The sequence below is a fragment of the Pan paniscus genome, chromosome 18 (genome assembly GCF_029289425.2).
Source record: "Pan paniscus chromosome 18, NHGRI_mPanPan1-v2.0_pri, whole genome shotgun sequence".
NCBI lineage: Eukaryota > Metazoa > Chordata > Mammalia > Primates > Hominidae > Pan > Pan paniscus.
Genome location: NC_073267.2, coordinates 4,968,019 through 4,987,503, shown reverse-complemented (window position 1 = coordinate 4,987,503; position 19,485 = coordinate 4,968,019). Strand labels below are relative to the sequence as shown.

General features: G+C 50.4%; 1 protein-coding gene across 7 annotated transcripts in view; it reads right to left on the bottom strand.

The window, feature by feature from the left end:
• Positions 1 to 875: 875 nt before the first annotated feature.
• DNAJA3 (DnaJ heat shock protein family (Hsp40) member A3) overlaps positions 876 to 19,485 on the bottom strand; it is a 30,115-nt gene continuing 11,505 nt past the window's right edge. The window contains exons 4-12 of one of the 7 annotated variants that reach the window (XM_003815117.5): positions 16,209 to 16,409; positions 15,363 to 15,515; positions 14,619 to 14,766; positions 12,944 to 13,008; positions 10,648 to 10,776; positions 8,808 to 8,923; positions 7,144 to 7,241; positions 2,723 to 2,839; positions 2,087 to 2,105 (exon numbers count right to left, since the gene is read on the bottom strand). In XM_003815117.5, the coding sequence (XP_003815165.1) occupies positions 2,736 to 2,839; positions 7,144 to 7,241; positions 8,808 to 8,923; positions 10,648 to 10,776; positions 12,944 to 13,008; positions 14,619 to 14,766; positions 15,363 to 15,515; positions 16,209 to 16,409 (1,014 nt within the window). In that variant the 3' untranslated portion in view covers positions 2,087 to 2,105; positions 2,723 to 2,735. Of the gene's footprint in view, positions 2,106 to 2,721; positions 2,840 to 7,143; positions 7,242 to 8,807; positions 8,924 to 10,647; positions 10,777 to 12,943; positions 13,009 to 14,618; positions 14,767 to 15,362; positions 15,516 to 16,208; positions 16,410 to 19,485 lie in introns of those variants that run through there. The other 6 variants (XM_003815116.4, XM_063598313.1, XR_004666759.3 and 3 more) reach the window with 6 other exon arrangements.

The window sequence follows — 19,485 nt, the reverse complement described above, 5'->3', positions numbered from 1 at the left end:
GGAAGTATCTGAGATGAGCAGAATGTCACTGCTGAGCCTCTCCTGTCTGTCAGCTCTTTCCCGAGTCTCTTCTCCACCTGACCCAGCAAATAGACTCTCATCTCACCCTGCTCAGCCCAGAGTGCCAGAGTGGACTGAGCTGTGTATCAGGGCCCCTCTAGCCACACCAGGCATAGAGCTTGGCTGGGAACCCAGAGTAGCCAAACTATAATACATAAAAATTTTGGTCAGGCATGGTGGCTCACACCTGTAATCCCAGCACTTTGGGAGGCCGAGGTGGGCGGATCACCTGAGGTCAGGAGTTCAAGACCAGCCTGGCCAACATGGTGAAACCCCCCATCTCTACTAAAAATACAAAAATTAGCCAAGCGTGGTGGCATGCACCTGTAGTCCCAGCTACTCAGAAGCCTGAGACAGGAGAATCGCTTGAACCCAGGAGGCAGAGGTTGCAGTGAGCAGAGATGGTATCACTTCACTCCAGTATGGGCGACACAGTGAGACTCCATTTAAAAAAAAATAAAATAAAATTGAATGTAAAAGATGCAAAGACTGGAAAGAATGAAGGGAAACAATCCAGTGAGGGAGACTGAAATGCAGGGACCCAGGGACATTGGCCAGCTCTCACAGCATGGGCTCCCAAGAAAAAAGTCACATCCAGATTCTAGAACATTCACTCACAGGGGACTGTTGTGTCATGGCAAGCACCCTGCTCTGGAATCCAAGTGAGGGTCAGCACTGTCGGCACCCCAGACCCATCTGCCTCTATGTGCTCTGGGTGGCTGTGAGCACAGGATGAGGCCAGCCAAGTCTCCTGTAACCCCCATAAGCCACCTGCAGAGGCTGTCTGAATTCTTTCAAAGAAGAAATGACCACAATTTAGGTTTGAAATATCTTTTTGCAATAGATAATCTTATTTACATTAATACAGAATCATTTTACATTCCTAAATCAGACACTAATAGATGCTTTATTTTAGTGAATTATAAAGGAAAACAAAAAGGAAACTGTTGAGAAGTGTTCTTCATTAACCTGTCTAACGACAGCCCGAGGATCCTGAAACACATGGAAACTGCGACATGCTACCAGCAGAGGCTGGGGAATGGGGGTTCTGCTCTCACTGAATGGTGGGGAACCTTCAACTGCTTAGCCTGTGCTTTCCTTTTCTGAATCAACATTTACAAAGGAAAAAACAATGATTAGCACTGAATAATTTAAACACACTTCAGAAAATAGATGTCAACAGTGTAAGTGGGAGAACCAAGCCCCTGACTAGCAACAGTGGCAGGGCTTCAGTTCCCAAGGCAGCTGAAGTCTGGCCAGCAAAGTGCTGCAGTGGGCTGTGGCTCAGCAGAAGGGCAGGAGCCCTCCATGCCTGGCTTACAACAACAGGACTCAACAGTCAGGGACAGGCGGCCATCCTGGATGGGGTGGGAGCAAGGACTGTACATCCTGACAAGGATCACCACCCACATGGTCAGAGCAGAACCCCCAGGGACTCTCTGGGCCTCTACGTGCCTCCCAGGCACCGACTGTGCAGCTGCTTGGTACCCCGGGAATAAAAACTAACTGAGCAGAGCAGCTGATGCCTCGGCAGGGCCCCCCATTACGGGAGGACGGTGCTGGTGGGGCCTGGGGGCCCCACGCTCCCAGTGAAGACAACCTGTCAGGAAGAACTCATTCTGGAACCTCCCAGAGGTTTGCTGAGAAGGAAATTAATCACTTCGTAACTTGATGCAGCTTAAGGCTTCATTTCTAAGCTGTAAGCATGGCCTTTAACTAAGATATCCACAATATTCAATTCCAAATTAGAGTTTTAGCCCTGCAAGAGTCTAACCATCTCCCTCTGCCTGAGCCAGGGGCCGTCACCTACCAATGGACAGGAAACTGCCACCAGCCTCTGGGGCTGCATCCTACTGCCCGGGCTGTCCACTGTGACCTTTCCGTGGAGAGAGGTGTTGTCCCATGATTTTGCTGTTGCCAAGGCCGTCCAGAGGCTCTGCGGGTGGGAGCTCAGTGCTGCTGTTCTGGAATCCTCCCGTCTCCCAGGTGCCCTGGCCCTTGGAGGGGCTGCTGCTTCCCGGCCTAGTTTCCAGTGGATCTTTTTCCTGAGCCAAAGAGATAGGCTGTTACCTTATACTCAACATTTCAAGGGAACACACCCCTGTGGGGAGCGTCTGTTGATCCCTGGAAAGCAGCTGTGCCAAGAGAGGGGCGAGAACCCCACTTGCTGAGATGAGCATAATAAACCAAAGTGGGTCCCAAGATGACACGGCGAGCAAGCGCTACCCCTGGAGCAGCCCCCAGGCTTGCACAGCCCTGCGCTGTCCACGCAGGAGGGCAGCTTCCAAGCAGGCAGGACGTGAGGAGATCTGAGTTCTAGGCCTGGCTCTGCCTGACTCGCTCTCTGTGACCATGGGCAAGCCGGACCCACCACTGCAGGGGGGCTGTACAACAGCCCCATCATCGCCACCTCCCCAGGAAGAAGACACAGCCAGAGGCTGGCCGCGGCAGCCCAGCCAGTCCTGCACTACAGGCTGATTGCCACGTCATCTATTCCCTAGGCTGAGAGGCCAGCTCCTAGTGGAGCTAGGTTTACCACACCTTGGACTGGCACCTGTTCCAACTCCTGGGGGTGGGGGCACAATATTGGTTAAAGTGGGAGAAAATCAGGATTAGTTCACAGAGGAAAACAAAGGGAAAAAAACCTCCAGGGTTTTCCTACCTCGGCTGGGATATCATGAGGTAAACATTTTCTTAAGTTTGGAAAGGAATCCCTCCTCGTCCTCCCCAGCCTCACGCCTAGCCTTGCTTCCTGCGGAGCTATCCATGGTGCTGCCACCTGGGCACAAACAGCAGAAAGAACTGGCGTCATGGGCCTGCACTTCCACAGTCACATCCCAGGGCCCACCTACCCCCGCCTGGCCACCCAGGGACCCACGTTCAAGAAGCGGCCAAGTGCCACCTCAAGAAGAGTGGGGGCCACTCCTAAGATGGCACAGGATGCCTCACCTGGCAGACGACTGAGGTGAACAGGCCACTCAGAGCCTGAGGGTCTCCCAACTGCTCTTTCAATCATGGACCCACAGCAGGGAAACAAGAAATAGAGACGGACTATGACGGCTGTCTCTATCTGAGCAACAGTGACAAAAACACAGTCAAGTGCCAGGCACCTCCCAGGCCAGGCCATACACTTCCTTACAGGCAAATTTCACAGATGAAAAAACAAAAAAAGGAGGCACAGAGAGGTTACAGGGTTTACCCAAGGCCACAGAGCCAACAAGCGGGAGGGAGGACTGAGTGCGAGCCCATGCAGTCTGACTCCAAAGCTGAGACTCAACCACCATGCTGTTGGCTATAAGAAGGTAAATAATGACTGCCAAGAAAAACCCTACTCTAGACCAACTGGCCAGATTCCATGCTGCTGTGTGTGCAAAGACCCTGCAGAACAGCCCATGTGGGAGTCACGGCCACGCACAATCCTTTGTCACAGGCACTCCATCTCATCCCTCACATCAGCAGTCTATCTCCCTGAGCAAGTTGTCCCCATTTGGGGCACCTAACCTAAATGCTCTCAACCTAGGGAAGCTGTGCTGCAATCTCTTTAGGGCCCAGGCTGACACCATCTAGAGGTACTTTCTCGCACAAACGTGTTACAGATTTGCCAACTACTAGACAAGGAGTGCACACTTTTGTTGTGAGTTAGAATATAGACCTGAACTTGGCATGTTAATTGTAGAGCTCATTTTTAATGTGCTCAGAGACCTAGGCCACGCACAGTGCATAAAAGAGTAAAGGCCTCAGTCTAAGTAAGAAGGTGCCTTCGCTAGTGAAAGGTCCAAAGTTTGGGGCCACAGGTCCCCGGGAAGGGGTGAGGGAGGCTACATAAAACAGAGTGAGACCCAGTCTCAAAAAAGAAAAGGCCGGGCACAGTGGCTCACGCCTGTAATCCCCGCACTTTGGGAGGCCAAGGCAGGCGGATTGCCTGAGCTCAGGAGTTTGAGACCGGCCTCGAACATGGTGAAACCCATCTCTACTAAAATACAAAAAATTAGCCAGGGGCGGCATGCACCTGTAGTCCCAGCTACTCGGGAGGCTGAGGCAGAATTGGTTGAACCCAAGAGGCGGAGTGCGTTGCAGTGAGCCGAGATCACGCCACTGCACTCCGGCCTGGGTGACAGAGTGAGACTCCGTCTCCAAAAAAAGAAAAAAAAAAAAAAAGAACAACAAGGAGCCATACTGTGTCTCTCACTCAAAAAGTCACATAGTAATTGCAAGCCCCCCCAGTTCCCTCTCTGTTCGCCAGAAGATGGACCTGTTTATCCCTGCAAGTGCTGAGTCTCTAAGCACACCATGGTCTTTCTGGGAGACCGGGGTCAGCTCTTAAGGTTTTCAGCAGCTACATTAAGATACTAAACGCATCAAAAACTATGCTGGTCAGGCACAGTGGCTCATGTCTGTAATTCCAACACTCTGGGAGGCCAAGGTGGGAGGATCACTTGAGTCCAGGAGTTTGAGGCTGCCGTGAGCTATGACTGCACCACTGCACTCCAGGCTGGACCACAGAGCAAGACTCTGCCTCAAATAAATAAATAAATCCCACTGTTGCTTAAGTTCTTAGGACATGAGAATTATATGTCCTGTAATACTGTCATATGTGGATGCAAAACTAACTGTCTTCACAGTATAATGAGAGACTTAACCACCCACAGGCAGCAGACTGACATGTGATGGTGTATGCTTAGGGACAGAGTCTTGCCCTGGCACCCAGGCTGGAGTACAGTGTCGCTGTCATGACTCACCGCAGCCTTGAGTACTAAGGCTCAAGTGATCTTCTCATCTCAGCTTCCCAAGTAGCTGGTGATAGAGGTGCATACTACTTTGCACCTGGCTAGTTTTGAAATTTTTTGTAGAGACAGAGTCTCGCTATATTGCCCAGGCTGGTCTCGAACTCCTGGGTTCAAGTGATCTTCCTGCATTAGCCGCCCAAAGTGCTGGGATTATAGGTGTGAGCCGCTGCATCCGGCCTCATCAAGATCTTTAAAAGGAAGAGCTGACAGTGTCTTGCACACAGGAGAAGACATCCTGGCTGAGTGAGGGAACAGCTGAGTGAGGCTGAGTAATCAGGACAAGGAACCATGAAAGTGACAAAGGATCTCATTGGGTGGCGGAATCAACTTTCAACTTACAGTATCAGAGAGAGGGTCAAAACATCAACTGGTGACCAGTAATACCCAACCTCCAATAGAGTAAGCAACACCCACGACCCCACCCAGGGCCCGGCCGTAGCACACCTCAAGCTACCCTGATGGGCGGGAGGAGGGAAGGACAGCTGTCTATGGAACCAATCTCGCATGTTATGTGATTGTAGGGTTTGAGGAAGGAGAAGCCACAGGTGCACTGATTAGAGTTCCGGGGACTAGCTACTCTATTACCACTTCTATTTTAGTTCAAGAGATACAACAAGAACAAAAGATAGTATACATATACACAGTATATGTACCAAACCATTAAAATAAGTGACATTTGGAACCTGGTTGGGCTACAGAGTTTTGTGGCAGCTGCTTTTTTGTTGTTTTTTTGAGACAGAGTCTCGCTATGTCACCCAGGCTGTAGTGCAGTGGTGCAATCTTGGCTCACTGCACCCTCTGCCTCCTGGATTCAAGCAATTATCCTGCCTCAGCCTCCAGAGTAGCTGGGATTATGGGTGCCCACCACCATGCCCTGCTAGTTTTTGTATTTTTTTTTTTTTTAGTAGAGACAGGGTTTCACCATGTTGGTCAGGCTGGTCTCAAACTCCTGACCTCGTGATCCACCCTCCTCGGCGTCCCAAAGTGCTAGGATTACAGGCGTGAGCCACCGCGCCAGGCCCTTTTTTTTTTTTTTTTTTTTCAGAGAGTCTCACTGTCACCCAAGCTGGAGTGCAGTGGTGTGGTCTTGGCTCACTGCATCCTCTGCCTCCTGGGTTCAAGCGATTCTCCTGCCTCAGCGTCCTGAGTAGCTGAGATTACAGGCATGCACCACCATACCCAGCTAATTTTTGTATTTTTAGTAGGGATGGGGTTTCGCCATGCTGTCCAGGCTGGTCTCAAACTCCTGACTTCAAGTGATCCACCTGCCTCTGCCTCCCAAAGTGCTGGGATTACAGGCAAGAGCCACTGCGCCCGGCCGGCAGCTGCTTTTTAACAGAGGAATTCCAGTCCCCTGGGAGCAACAGGAGCTCAGTGAAATTCCAGGGACTTCCATCCCAGCCCCTGCCCCTGCCCCTGGAGCTCCAAATCCTCCACTTTATTGGAAAATCTGCCCCCAGCTCCAAACACCTGCTACGAATTACCATGCACTAATCTAAGGCTGCTCAAGTTCTGAGAACTCCACCCAGGATCCAAACAAAAACAAAATGATGCAATGAGGAGGAAATACATGCCGCCTGAACCAAGGACCCCTGGGCACAGCCTGCCCTGCCCTGAGCAGGAGTCCCAGGAAAGAGGCCCCAGACCCCATGGGAAGAGGGGCTGCAGCTGGGGTGCCACTGTCTCAGCGCCCACAGCAGGTGTTCTGGTGACAGATCCCTAACACAGCCACTCGCTAGCACGATGTCTGAGCTCAGGGTAAATGGTGCATCTGTTCACAGCTAGATAACTCGGAGGGAGTCCTGCTCTAAAGCGGCAGACGGAGTCCTCTGACTGCGGCTCCACTGCTGTGGCTGCTGCTGTTTTAAGACACTCTGAAATCCTGGCGGAGTGTCCCAGGTGGGAAGTGCACAAATCCTTCCAATCCATGCTCTCTCCTTACGCTTTTGCCAGGAGCTCTCAGGGAAGGATTTGTCCGAGGTCACAGGGCAAGTGGCAGAACCAAGAATAGAACTCAGAACACTGGGTCTGAGACACGCAGAGCTGCCTGCAGGAAGTGCCCTGGTGCTCTCACCTCAGCACAGAAACACACACAGAGAGAGGAGGCGAAGCTTGGACTGGCGGCTGCGGCTCCCTGCCCGCTGTCCCCGCCCACAGCCCCCCTCTTTCAACTGCACATTTTAAAGGCTTCATGAAGAACCCGAAGTGGAAACCCCAACATGCTGCCCTGAATTGTCCATACCCTGGGGGGCTCTGAGGCCCCCACGTGTCACCATGTAGTCTTCAGACTCCTTACCAGAGCTGGTGAGGGTGACGCCGTTCACCGTCCCCTCCACATCTGTCTCGTCCTCGGCGTAGCTCAGGATCAGGCTCTGCTGCCGGCTCGTTAGCCTCCTGTGGACGGAGCAGAGTCAGCAGCCAAGGCTTCCGCCGGGAAGCTTTGGAAAGAACTCACAGGCAGCCAGCACCCTCGCAGCACATGGGAAGAGAGGGACCCAACCTTGGCAGGGGCGGACACCCTGAGCCAGTGCAGCGGTGAGAACCTAAGGACCATGCCCTCAAAGCTTCTGTACAGAAAAGCTCCTAAAACACCCTACTAAGTCATTTAAACAAGTGTCACTGTGGCTATGCTAAATACAGTTTACAGGAGGGGAAACAGATTTTACCAGTGTGTATGTGAAGCAAGTAAGAAATTATGTAATTAGGCCAGGCGCAGTGGCTCATGCCTGTAATCCCAGCATTTTGGGAGGCCAAGGTGGGCAGATCACAAGGTCAGGAGATAGAGACCATCCTGGCCAACAAGGTGAAACCCCGTCTCTACTGAAAATACAAAAATTAGCTGGGCGTGGCGGCACATGCCTATAGTCCCAGCTACTTGGGAGGCTGAGGCAGGAGAATTGCTTGAATCTGGGAGGTGGAGATTGCAGTGAGCTGAGATTGCACCACTGAACTCCACCTAGAGACAGAGCTAGACTCCATCTCAAAAAAAAAAAAAGAAATTATCTAATTAACAAAAAGCATGAGTGCTCCCGAGGGGAGTCAGGCATGTCCCGCCCTAGGTACCCACAGCACTCTGCCCAGGCCACCTCTCCAGCTCCTAACAGTGCTAGTAACATCAACAAGAAAAGCAACGGGCCAGGCGTGCTGGCTCACACCTGTAATCCCACCACTTTGGGAGGTCAAGGTGGGCAGATCACCTGAGGTCAGGAGTTCGAGATTAGCCTGGCCAGTGAAACTCCGTCTCTACTAAAAATACAAAAATTAGCTGGGCGTGGTGGTAAGCGCCTGTAGTCCCAGCTACTCGGGAGGCTAAGGCAGGAGAATCATTTGAACTGGGGAGGAGGAGGTTGCAGTGAGCTGAAATGGCACCACCACACTCCAGCCTGGGCAACACAGTGACAGACTCCTTCTCAAAAAAAAAAAGAAGAAAATCAACAATAGCAGCAGCAGCAAAGCAATTCCTATGTGTTGTTCATTTAATTCTCCCAACAACTCCAAGAAGTCGACCATTCTGGCCGGGCATGGTGGCTCACGCCTGTAATCTCAGCACTTTGGGAGGCCAAGGTGGGTGGATCACTAGGTCAGGAGATTGAGGCCACTCTTGCTAACACGGTGAAACCCCATCTCTACTAAAAATACAAAAAATTAGCCGGGCATGGTGGCAGGCACCTGTAATCCCAGCTACTCGGGAGGCTGAGGCAGGAGAATCGCTTGAACCTGGGAAGCGGAGGATGCAGTGAGCCGAGATGGCGCCACTGCACTCCAGCCTGGGGGACACAGCGAGACTCCATCTCAAAAAAAAAGAAGTTGACCATTCTACTATGTCCACTTTACAGACAGATAACTTGGGCAGGAACCACCTGACTTACAGGGAGCGGTAACCTGCCCAAGCCACAGAGCTCCAAGGGCAGTGCCACCGCAGGACCAGGCGGGCTTGGCCACGGCCTAGGGGGCACTTACTTTGGAACTCGGATCTTGATGTGGATGTAGTGGTCTCCGTAGCCGTAGCTGTTAATCCGGGGGATGCCTTTCCCACCCATCCGAATCTTCTGGTCTGTCTGAGTCCCAGGGGGGATCTATAAAGAAAGAAAATCTGTGGTTTCCCCTGGTCCCCAGTTGCTCAAATAAAAAGTTTTCACTATATGAAGACAATCTTGATAGGAATTCCTTGAAAAGAACTACCACTGGCTCACGCTCCCATCACTTTGGGAGGTCGAGGCGGGCTGATCACGAGGTCAGGAGTTCAAGACCTGCCTGGCCAACATGATGAAACCCCGTCTCTACTAAAAATACAAAAATCAGCAGGGCATGGTAACGTGCACCTGTAATCTCAGCTACTCAGGAGGCTGAGGTAGGAGAATTGCTTGAACCCGGGAGGCGGAGGTTGCAGTGAGCCAAGATTGTGCCATTGCACTCCAGCTCTGGCTGACAGAGCAAGACTCTGTCTCGGCAGAGCGGTGGTGGAGGGGGTGGGTAAAAAAAAAGGCCGGGCACAGTGGCTCATGCCTGTAATCCCAGCACTTTGGGGGGCTGAGGCAGGCAGATCACGAGGTCAGGTGATTGAGACCTTCCTGGCCAACATGGTGAAACCCCATCGCTACTAAAATACAAAAAATTAGCCAGGCATGGTGGCGCATGCTTGTAGGCCCAGCTACTCAGGAGGCTGAGATGGGAATCGCTTGAACCTGGGAGGCGGAGATTGCCACGAGCCAAGATCGCGCTACTGCACTCCAGCCTGGCGACAGAGCAAGACTCTGTCTCAAAAAAAAAAAAAAAAAAAAAAAAAAAAGAACTGCTGCCACTGGGCTGGGCGCAGTGGCTCACGCCTTTTAATCCCAGCACTTTGGGAGGCCGAGGCAGGTGAACTGCCTGAGATCAGGAGTTGAAGACCAGCCTGGGAAATACGGTGAAACCCTGTCTCTACTAAAATACAAAAAATTAGCCAGGTGTGGTGGCGTGCACCTGACGACAAAGCGAGACTCCATCTCAAAAAAAAAAAAGAACCGCCACTTGGGTTTCTGGGCCAAGCCCGCCCACAAGCACATGGAAATGAGCTAAGTTGGGTCTGCCCAGAGCAGAGTCTGTGACTAGGATGAGGGGGCAAGAGTTTGGGCAAGTGAGCCCAGGAAGCAGGAGTGAGGGAGCAAAGCAGGAAAAGCCAATACAGGGTGCGTGGCTGAGGTCGCTCCCTGGCCCTTGGAACCACAGGACCCTGGAGAAGCCAGGGAATAGCCCCCAGATGGAGGAGAAAGCCTTGGCCCAAAATGCCCACCTCCTTGATGGAGGTTACCCCAAGGTTCCCCACAAAGAAGCTGGAGAAGGTTCTGAGGCGAATACAGAGAATGATGTGGCCTGGAGGTGGGAGGAGCTGGAGGCGCAGGTCAAGAGAGAGGTGGGGGACAGGTGCTGGCAGCACACAGGCAGCCATCACTGTGGCAAAAGGGATATGCACCGCCCGAGTCTTCTGCTCTTGGAGCCAGACACTGGACAGAAGCAAGTGCAGAGAGCACAACCCAGGGTGAACCCCTCTGTGTCCTGAATGCGCCCAGTTCCCAGGCCCCGCTAACCAGTGTGGGAGTGACGCCAGCCAGGAACTGCTTCCCATGCGATTATAGAGTCAAGGCCTGTGGCTTGTGGTCCACACTCAAGGAGCAGCCTAAAATTCCTCATGTCCTCCCCTGTGAGTGCCCCCCAACATGCTGGTCACTCATGGGTTCCAGGCCACTGGTCAGTTCTTTTCCATTTCAGAAAAAGAGCAATAAAGTACAGGGGTGACAAAGGTGTTCTCACACCCTCTTACCGTCACGTTGATCGTCTCGTACAGGCCCTGGGCTCTGGCTGTTCCCCCAAGAAGAGCCTGAGCTATAGAAATAAAGAGGTCGGAGTGGATGTCTGCGCCGTCCCTCCGGAACACAGGGCTTTTCTGCACCTAAGGCCAAACATGACAGATGCATGTGAAGATAAGTCCACTGCAGACTAAACACCAGCTGCATGCCTGGCCAGGCCCAAGCTCAGACCTGACAAACTACACACCCCTTCCATACATAAAGTGCAGTGTTGAGGGAAAGAACTGTCCTTCCAACAAGGAGACATGATCCCAGGCCCAGGAATGACATGTTCTACATATTTCAACACTGCAATGTTCTACACACTTGAAATGCCGAAATGGAAGCGTGCCTGGATTTCCTCAGTCTCAGATCAAGCCATTCAATCGTGAAGGGAAACAAAAATGTAAAACTGGCTTTTGAATTTTTTTTTTTAATCTTACTTTAGCCAGGCACAGTGGCACACACCTGTAATCCCAGCACTTTGGGAGGCCGAGGTGAGTGGATCACCTGAGGTCAGGAGTTTGAGACCAGACTGACCAACATGGTGAAACCTTGTCTCTACTAAAAATACAAAAATTAGCCAGGTGTGGTGGCGGGCCCCTGTAATCCCAGCTACTCAGGAGGCTGAGGCAGAAGATCCACTTGAACCTGGGAGATGAAGTTTGCATTGAACAGAGATCACACCACTGCTCTCCAGCCTGAGCAACAGAGCGAGACTCCACCTCAAAAAAAAAAAAAAAAAAAAAAAAAAAAATCTTACTTTATTAGAAAGTATAGGCCAGCCATGGTGGCTCATGCTTGTGATCCCAGCACTTTGGAAGGCTAAGGTGGGTGGATCACCTGAGGTCAGGAATTCGAGACCAGCCTGCCAACATGGTGAAACCCCATCTCTACTAAAAATACAAAAATTACCTGGGTGTGGTGGCGCATGCCTGTAGTCCCAGCTACTCAGGAGGCTGAGGCAAGAGAATCGCTTGAACCTGGGAGGTAGAGGTTGCAGTGAGCTGAGATCATGCCACTGCACTCCAGACTGGGCAACAGAGCAAGACTCTGTCTCCAGAAAAAAAAAAGAAAAAAAAGGGAAGAGTAAATAATATAACAAGCATGTCATACCCACAACCCAGTGGAGGTAACAAAATATCACAGGCCGGGCGCAGTGGCTCATACCTGTAATCCCAGCACTTTGGGAGGCCAAGGTGGGTGGATCATTTGAGCCCTGGGGTTTGAGACCACCCTGGGCAACATGGTGAAACCTCATCTTTACTAAAGATACAAAAGTCAGCCGGGCCTGGTGGCGTGTGCCTGTAGTCCCAGCTACTCAGGAGGCTGAGGTGGGAGGATCATCTGAGCCCAGGGAGTCTGAGGCTGCAGTGAGCCAAGACTGCCCCACTGCATTTCATCCTAGGCAACAAAGCAAGACCCCACCTCAAAAAATAAAGTAAAATAAAATAAAACATCATCAACACAGGTGAGTCTTGCCCTCCTCAGCTAACCACGACCCTGACTTTAACATTTATCATTCCTACGAGCTTCTACTTACTATGTATGTCCGTGTCCCTAAATAATACATAATGCCATCTCACAGGTTTTAAAACTTTACACAGATGGTCTCTGAGGCCCTACAGCCACTGGCAAGCTGCCTTCCATCCCTGCTGTCTGTACCTGCAACGCCTGGAGCATCCCTTGAGTGCAGCTCTCATTCTTTCCTTCCGACTGCCCTGCAGCAGCCTCTGACCACCACGGCTCACTGAGCCATTCTCTTGTTGGAGGAAGGCAGTGTCTTGCTACCATGGACAGGACTCTTGTGCACCCCTTTGTACCTATCGCCTGCTAGGCTTGTGTGGGTTTTTCTCAGGTGTACACATAGGAGGGCAATTGCCAGTAGAAGGCATTGTCTTCATTAATGTTTCCACCATCTCAGAAAACCAAGGTTTGCTCCTGTATACAGTATGTAAAATTGTAACTTTCACACTCACTGCCTCATCAACAATCTTATCATAAAAACACAAGATGTTTCCTGTATTTTTATGTGACCTGTATTTCTAACTTGTTAACATGTTGAAGAAGTTGTCTTCTCTCCACACAAGGCACAGAATCTTGAAGGTAACAAACAGCTAAAAACCACATCTAGGTGGCCACTGTGCCCCTCAGAAACATGAATGGCGAGACATGTTCCTGTGAAGCTTTGATTACGTGGGTGCAGCCTCAGCTACACCCACCCGAAGAGAGGAAGGGCCCAACAGAAGCTGTGCGGGGCAGGGCACCTACCCTGAACGTAATGAAAATTTCCCTTTTTCCCACAGGCATCCTCACGGTCTGGCCATCCTCGACTCCTACAAGGGACATTAGAAAGGGAGAAGTTAGGCAGGACGCGGTGGCTCACTCCTGTAATCCCAGCACTTTGGGAGGCCGAGGCGGGCAGATCATGACGTCAAGAGATCGAGACCATCCTGGCCAACATGGTGAAAACTGGTCTCTACTAAAAACTAACTGGGCGTGGTGGCACACGCCTGTAGTCCAAGCTACTCAGGAGGCTGAGGAAAGGGAATCGCTTGAACCCAGGAGGTGGAGGTTGCAGTGAGCCGAGATCACTCCACTATACTCCAGCCTGGCAACAGAGCGAGACTCCGTCTTAAAAAAAAAAAAAGAAAAAGAAAAAGAAAAAAAAAGAAAGGGAGCAGTTATTGTGAGACCTCCCACAGCACTTTCCACCCGAGATCCACTTGTAACCCACAGCTTCTTCCCCACTCCTGTTTCTTATTAACGAGGAACAATGTGATTATCTAAGAGGCACATGGGTAACCTTCCAGAGATGCAACACAGACACCTGATGACTGAGCACCTGCCTCAGGCCTGGTCTAGGCACTACCTCAGGGAGTTCATGGTCTCACTGGGGTGATGGGTGTTAACCAAAGGATAGCACTAATGCATAACTACAAACAGAGACATGCTCTTCAATGGAAATGCTCACAACTCTAGAGAAACAGACATCTAAACAACAGTAAAGCAGGCTGGGCGCGGTGGCTCATGACTATAATCTCAGCACTTTGGGAAGCCGAGGCGGGTGGATCATGAGGTCAGGAGATCGAGACCATCCTGGCTAACACGGTGAAACCCCGTCTCTACTAAAAATACAAAAAATTAGCGGGGTGTGGTGGCAGGTGCCTGTAGTCCCAGCTCCTCAGGAGGCTGAGGCAGGAGAATGGCGTGAGCCCGGGAGGCAGAGCTTGCAGTGGGCCGAGATCGGGCCACTGCGCTCCAGCCTGCGTGACAGAGCAAGACTCCGTCTCAAAAAAGAAAAAAAAAAAAGAACAGGGAGGAGGGTGTGAGGCTAGCTAGGGAAGGGATACTCAAGCTGGGATCTCCAAGATGAATAAAGTTAACCCAAAAAAGAAAGCAGAAAGTGAGTTTTGGGCAAGGGAACAGTAGACATGGAGTGAGGGGTGGGATCCGTGGGGCTGATGTAGATAGGGTGGCAGCAGGGACAATGATGGCTCCGGTGACTAAGACAGGGGAGAGAGGAGAGGAGCCCGGGGGTTGGAAGCTGCTCCCTGACCAGGAAGAAGCAGAGTAGGCACGTCAGGTCTCTTCTCCCCAGTGTGACATGCAAAGTGTAAATTTTAAGGATAACTGGCAGAGATAGAAAGATTCAAGGAGACTCCAGTTCCTCCTCCAGCCTGGGGCTCCAGGGCCTCAACCATAACTTCTACCAAGAGCCCACTCACACTCAGTGCGGTGGCCTCAGCCCTTTCCGCCCTCTCCACACGGTGCGGTGGCCTCAGCCCTGTCCGCCCTCTCCACACGGTGCGGTGGCCTCGGCCCTGTCCGCCCTCTCCACACAGTGCGGTGGCCTCGGCCCTGTCCGCCCTCTCCACACGGTGTGGTAGCCTCAACCCTGTCTGCCCTCTCCAAGCTCCTGGACATGGCGGGCCCAAGCACCCACCTGCAGGCACAGGGATCATCACTCGCTTTTTCTGCTTGGCTTGTCCTGCTCCCCTGCAGACCACACAGGGCGATACGATGATGGAGCCGCGGCCACCACATCTCCTACACGTGGAACGCATCACAAAAGGGCCTGTGTTGATGGTTTCCTGATAAAAACAAGAAAAATGGTAACCTAAGCACGCAGGTAAACTGATGGGTGGTTCTGGGACCACAATGTGCGTAAGAAAAATGTCTCTTTAAGGTTTGTTTTTTATGTGCATGTGCACTCAAACACACTGCCTAGGAACCCAGGTGCAGGGCCTCAATCTGTTCATCTGATTTTCTAGAACACACAAACTTCTGCACTCCAGATCATCAACTTGACCACACGACACTGAAAAATATGATACCGCCTCTCTACAGAAGTACCTGAAGACTCCTGGGAGCTGAGCAGTACATTTAAAAAAGATTATTTCCCCTTGAATTACAAAAGCAATTGTTAGAAAAATAAAGAAGAAAGTGACAACTGGATGCAATCCCCCGCCCCGCCCCCGGAGCTGCTGTGCTCTGGTTGCTGAGCCTGTGGTATCAGGGAAGGAGGAGCACAGGCTCGTCTCCTCAGGGTCACGGGGGAAAGACAGCCAGGCTGAGTTCACCAACTCCTCCAACTCCCAGCATACGTTCTCTGGGAGCAGTGCCACAACCAGCTCTTCTCAGTCAGTGGTGCAAGCCGTGGGAGGTGGAGTCTCGGGCAGAGCCTTACCATGCCGGAGCCGCCACAGTAGTGGCAATGCTGCACCTTGGTGCCGGGCTCGTTCCCCTTGCCGTCGCAGCGCTCACATGTGTCCATGATGTTCACGGTGAACTCCTTGTTGACCCCCTTTGCAGCTTGATTGAATGTCAACTCCATGAAGTACTAAAGAAACCAAGGGACAGCCTGTCAACTTTTGTTTGCAACGACCAAAACTGACGCTCGGCTCTAAAGGGAAAGGAGGGTACTGGCCCACATTTTCAGTCACTCTTTCACCACTGTACTTACTTGCACTCTGCCAAGTAAGCATAGGTAGGACTCACTGAATGAATTCTGCCCTACTCTTTGGGATTTTTAAGAGATAATGTATGACTTAAATGAAAACGTACTTACAACAGACTGAAAATGTTCACAGATAAATACTCGTACATGGCACTTAAAAACAGCCTGAATGATCCACAATCATAATTTAGATCATAAATACATCCCCTCTCTCTTCCACTCTGACAGTGTCTTATAAGGACATAAATGAGAGAGGATCAGCAGTGCCTTCCCACCGGACAGAACTCTCCTGGAATACTGTAGCAGATGAGAGACAACACTCACACCCTCATGGGCTCTGAAAGCCTTAGGTGCTACCTCATTATGCAACTGTTAAGAATACCATCAGAATGGACATACTCATTACTACCTATGCGATTTTTCAAATACTGAAATTATTTTCTACTAAAATGGCTGCCTCCAGATCACTCCATTTAAGCTGCCTTGCCTTTCTGAGAAACAGAAACTGATAAAAAAAATTTGTTTGACCCATACTTAGTCTAAAATTTGAATAATTCTTCCAAGTGAGGAACTTACTTCCTGAGGCTGATCAAACACGGTCTGGAAATCTCCAAATGAAGAGGATGAGAACTCGCCAAAGATCTTCCTGAACAGCTCCTCGGGGTCCACAGTGGGGCCTCCCTTCCAGTAGCTATGCTGGGAGCCGCTGGCCCCAGGATCGAAGCCTGCAGAGCCGTAGGCATCGTACTGCTTCCTCTTCACCTCATCACTCAAAACCTACAGTGAAAGGCAGAGCCACTGGGCATCCCAGGTCTACCAAGGCCCAGGAATACAGACAAGAGTTCACAGCAAATAAGGCAGCCATAACATTTATTAAGTGGCCCTGTGTGCAAACACATCCTATGAGGTTGGGGTGGGCCTGTGACTAGCACCTAGAAGAGGGATGAGATGACCAAACTGAATGCTAAGTGTAGGGCATGAAGTGCTTCCAAAAGTCTCACCAACTCTCCCGCCGTCGCGCATGCTCTGGAAATGTTTGTGTTGATCCTCGCTTGACCTCACAGGCACCCTGGATTCTTCACAGATTCACACTTCACCTCTCTCCTCAGGGGACATTACCTCGTAGAGAATTTATGCTTCCTACCCTTACCTTCATCGAAAGGTTTTCTGCAAGCCAGAACAACCGGAGTAACAGAAATAACAGCAACGACAATAGCAGTGGTGCAATCCTAGCTCACTGCAGCCTCAACCTCCCAGGTTGAAGCAATCCTCCTGCCTCAGCCTCCAGAGTAGCTGGGTCTACAGGTGCACACCACCAGTCCTGGCAAATTGTTTTAAGTTTTTGTAGAGACAAGGTCTTGCTATGTTGCCCAGGCTGCTTTCAAACTCCTGGCCTCAAGCGATCCTCCCACTTCGACCTCCCAAAATACTGGGATTACAGGCATGAGCCACTGGGCCTGGCCCACAAAACTGTTAATAAGGACTAACTACCTCAAAAAGGGAGATTAGGGAGGGACAAGGAAAAATGTAGTATTCACTTTGTATCTTTTTTTTTTTTTTTTGAGACGGGAGTCTTGCTCTGTCGCCAGGCTGGAGTGCAGTGGCGCGATCTCGGCTCACTGCAACCTCTGCCTCCCGGGTTCAAGTGATTCTCCTGCCTCAGCCTCCCGAGTAGCTGGGACTAAAGACATGCACCACCACGCCCAGCTAATTTTTTTGTATTTTTAGTAGAGACAGGGTTTCACCACGTTTGCCAGGACGGTCTCGATCTCTTGACCTCGTGATCTGTCTGCCTCAGCCTCCCAAAGTGCTGGGATTACAAGCGTGAGCCACCGTGCCTGGCCCTCACTTTGTATCTTTTTTTTATGTGTTTGTCTTACTTTTTTTTTCTTTAATTAAAAAGACACTGCCCTAGGCTGAGTATGGTGGCTCACACTTGTAATCCCAGGACTTTGGGAGGCCAAGGCAAGTGGACTGCTTGAGTTCATGAGTTCAAGACCAGCCTGGGCAACATGGTGAAACCCCATCACAAGAAAAATACAAAAAAATTAACCAAGAATGGTGGTGCATGCCTATAGTTCCAGCTACTTGGGAGGCTGAGGTGGGAGGATTGCTTGAGCACGGAGGTTGAGGTTGAGGCTGCAGTGAACTGTGATTGCACCATTGCACTCCAGCCTGGGCAACAAAGTGAGACACTATCTCAAAAAAATAGGCACTATCCTTAAGGCCAAACAGAAAAGAGTACGCTTCCTCCAAAGGAAAAGACACTTCCACCTAGAATGGAGGGGGACTAAGAAAGCAGGTGGAGGACAGCTTGGTGCCTAGGGTAACTTTTAGGGCACCCAGTTAAGATGCAAAGGAGGAAGGCTGGCAGAGGAGGAGACAGGTGGGAGTTCATGACTTCCTGGTGGGTTTTATCTCCTGGTTCCAGCCCTTCCCAAGGAATTGCTGCTCTTAGGTTCTGAGGCTCGGTCCTTTTAATAACATCCCCCTTGAAGACAGAAGTCAGCAACACGGTGGATTAGGACTCTCCAAAACTCATGCCCCTGGCAGAAACATCAGATCAACTAACCATGTGGAAAAACACATTCACAATAATAACACCCCCTCCGCCCCATTAAAAATTGAATCTTCTGGGTGCAGTGGGGAACCTGTAGTCCCAGCTACTCAGGAAGTTGAGGTTGAGGCAGGAAAACTGCTTGAGCCCAAGAGTTTGAGGTTGCAGTGAGCCGTGATCTCGCCACTACACTCCAGCCTAGGTAACAGAGTGAGACCTCAACTCTTTTTTTTTTTTTTTCGATTGGGAGTCTCTCTCTGTTGCCCAGGCTGGAGTACAATGGCGCAATCTTCAGCTCACTGATGCCTCCCGGGTTCAAGCAATTCTCCTGCCTCAGCCTCCTGAATAGCTGGGATTACAGGCACCAACCACCACACCTGGCTAATTTTTGTATTTTTAGTAGAGATGAGGTTTCACCATATTGCTCAGGCTGGTCTCTTGGCCAGGCTGGTCTCAAACTCCTGACCTCCTGATCCGCCTGTCTTGGCCTCCCAAAGTGCTGGGATTATAGGGATTATAGACGTGAGCTACTGCGCCTGGCTGAGACCTCAACTCTTGAAAAAAAAAAAAATTAATCTTATCTTCCATAGAAGCAGGTTCCAAGACTGTTTAGTTATGTTATCAATTAGTTTGAGTTACCTAATAAGAACATATTATTTTAAAATTACACTAGTAAATAAACTTTTCATTAGATCTAGTTGACAGATATTTACTCAAAAAAGATTTACTGAGTTGAGACTGTTCTTCTACGTGGCTGTCTACTCCTGTAGATATATGAGCTCCTATATATACTGAACCCCTTTAGGATGGCCAAAGTCGGGCAGGTCTGCTGCCTTGCACCTATAATCCTAGCAATTTGAGAGGCTGAGGCAGGAGGATCTCTTCAGCTCAGGAGTTCAAGACCAGCCTGGGCAACATAGAGGGACCCTGTCTCAAGCAAAAAAAAAAAAAAAAAAAAGAAAAGATCATCAAAAAATCTGGGAAAAAGGTCTACTTTCAGAAAACTATGGAAGTGGGGTCAATAGCTGTTTTCAGAGATGTATGCTTTGTCCTCTGATTACACTGACATTCTTCTAGGACAATAATGGGCTTCTACTTTTACAATAACCGCTATCCCCAAACAGCAGTGATGCCCTGAGGTGGAGGAAGGGGATGTCATTGAATAAGGGCTGAATTAATTAATCCAACTGTGAATTCCCAAATCCAGCTACAAGTGTAAATTACCTGGGGAACTTTATTAGTACAGATTATTGGATCCTGTTCTTTTTTTTTTTTTTTGAGACGGAGTCTTGCTCT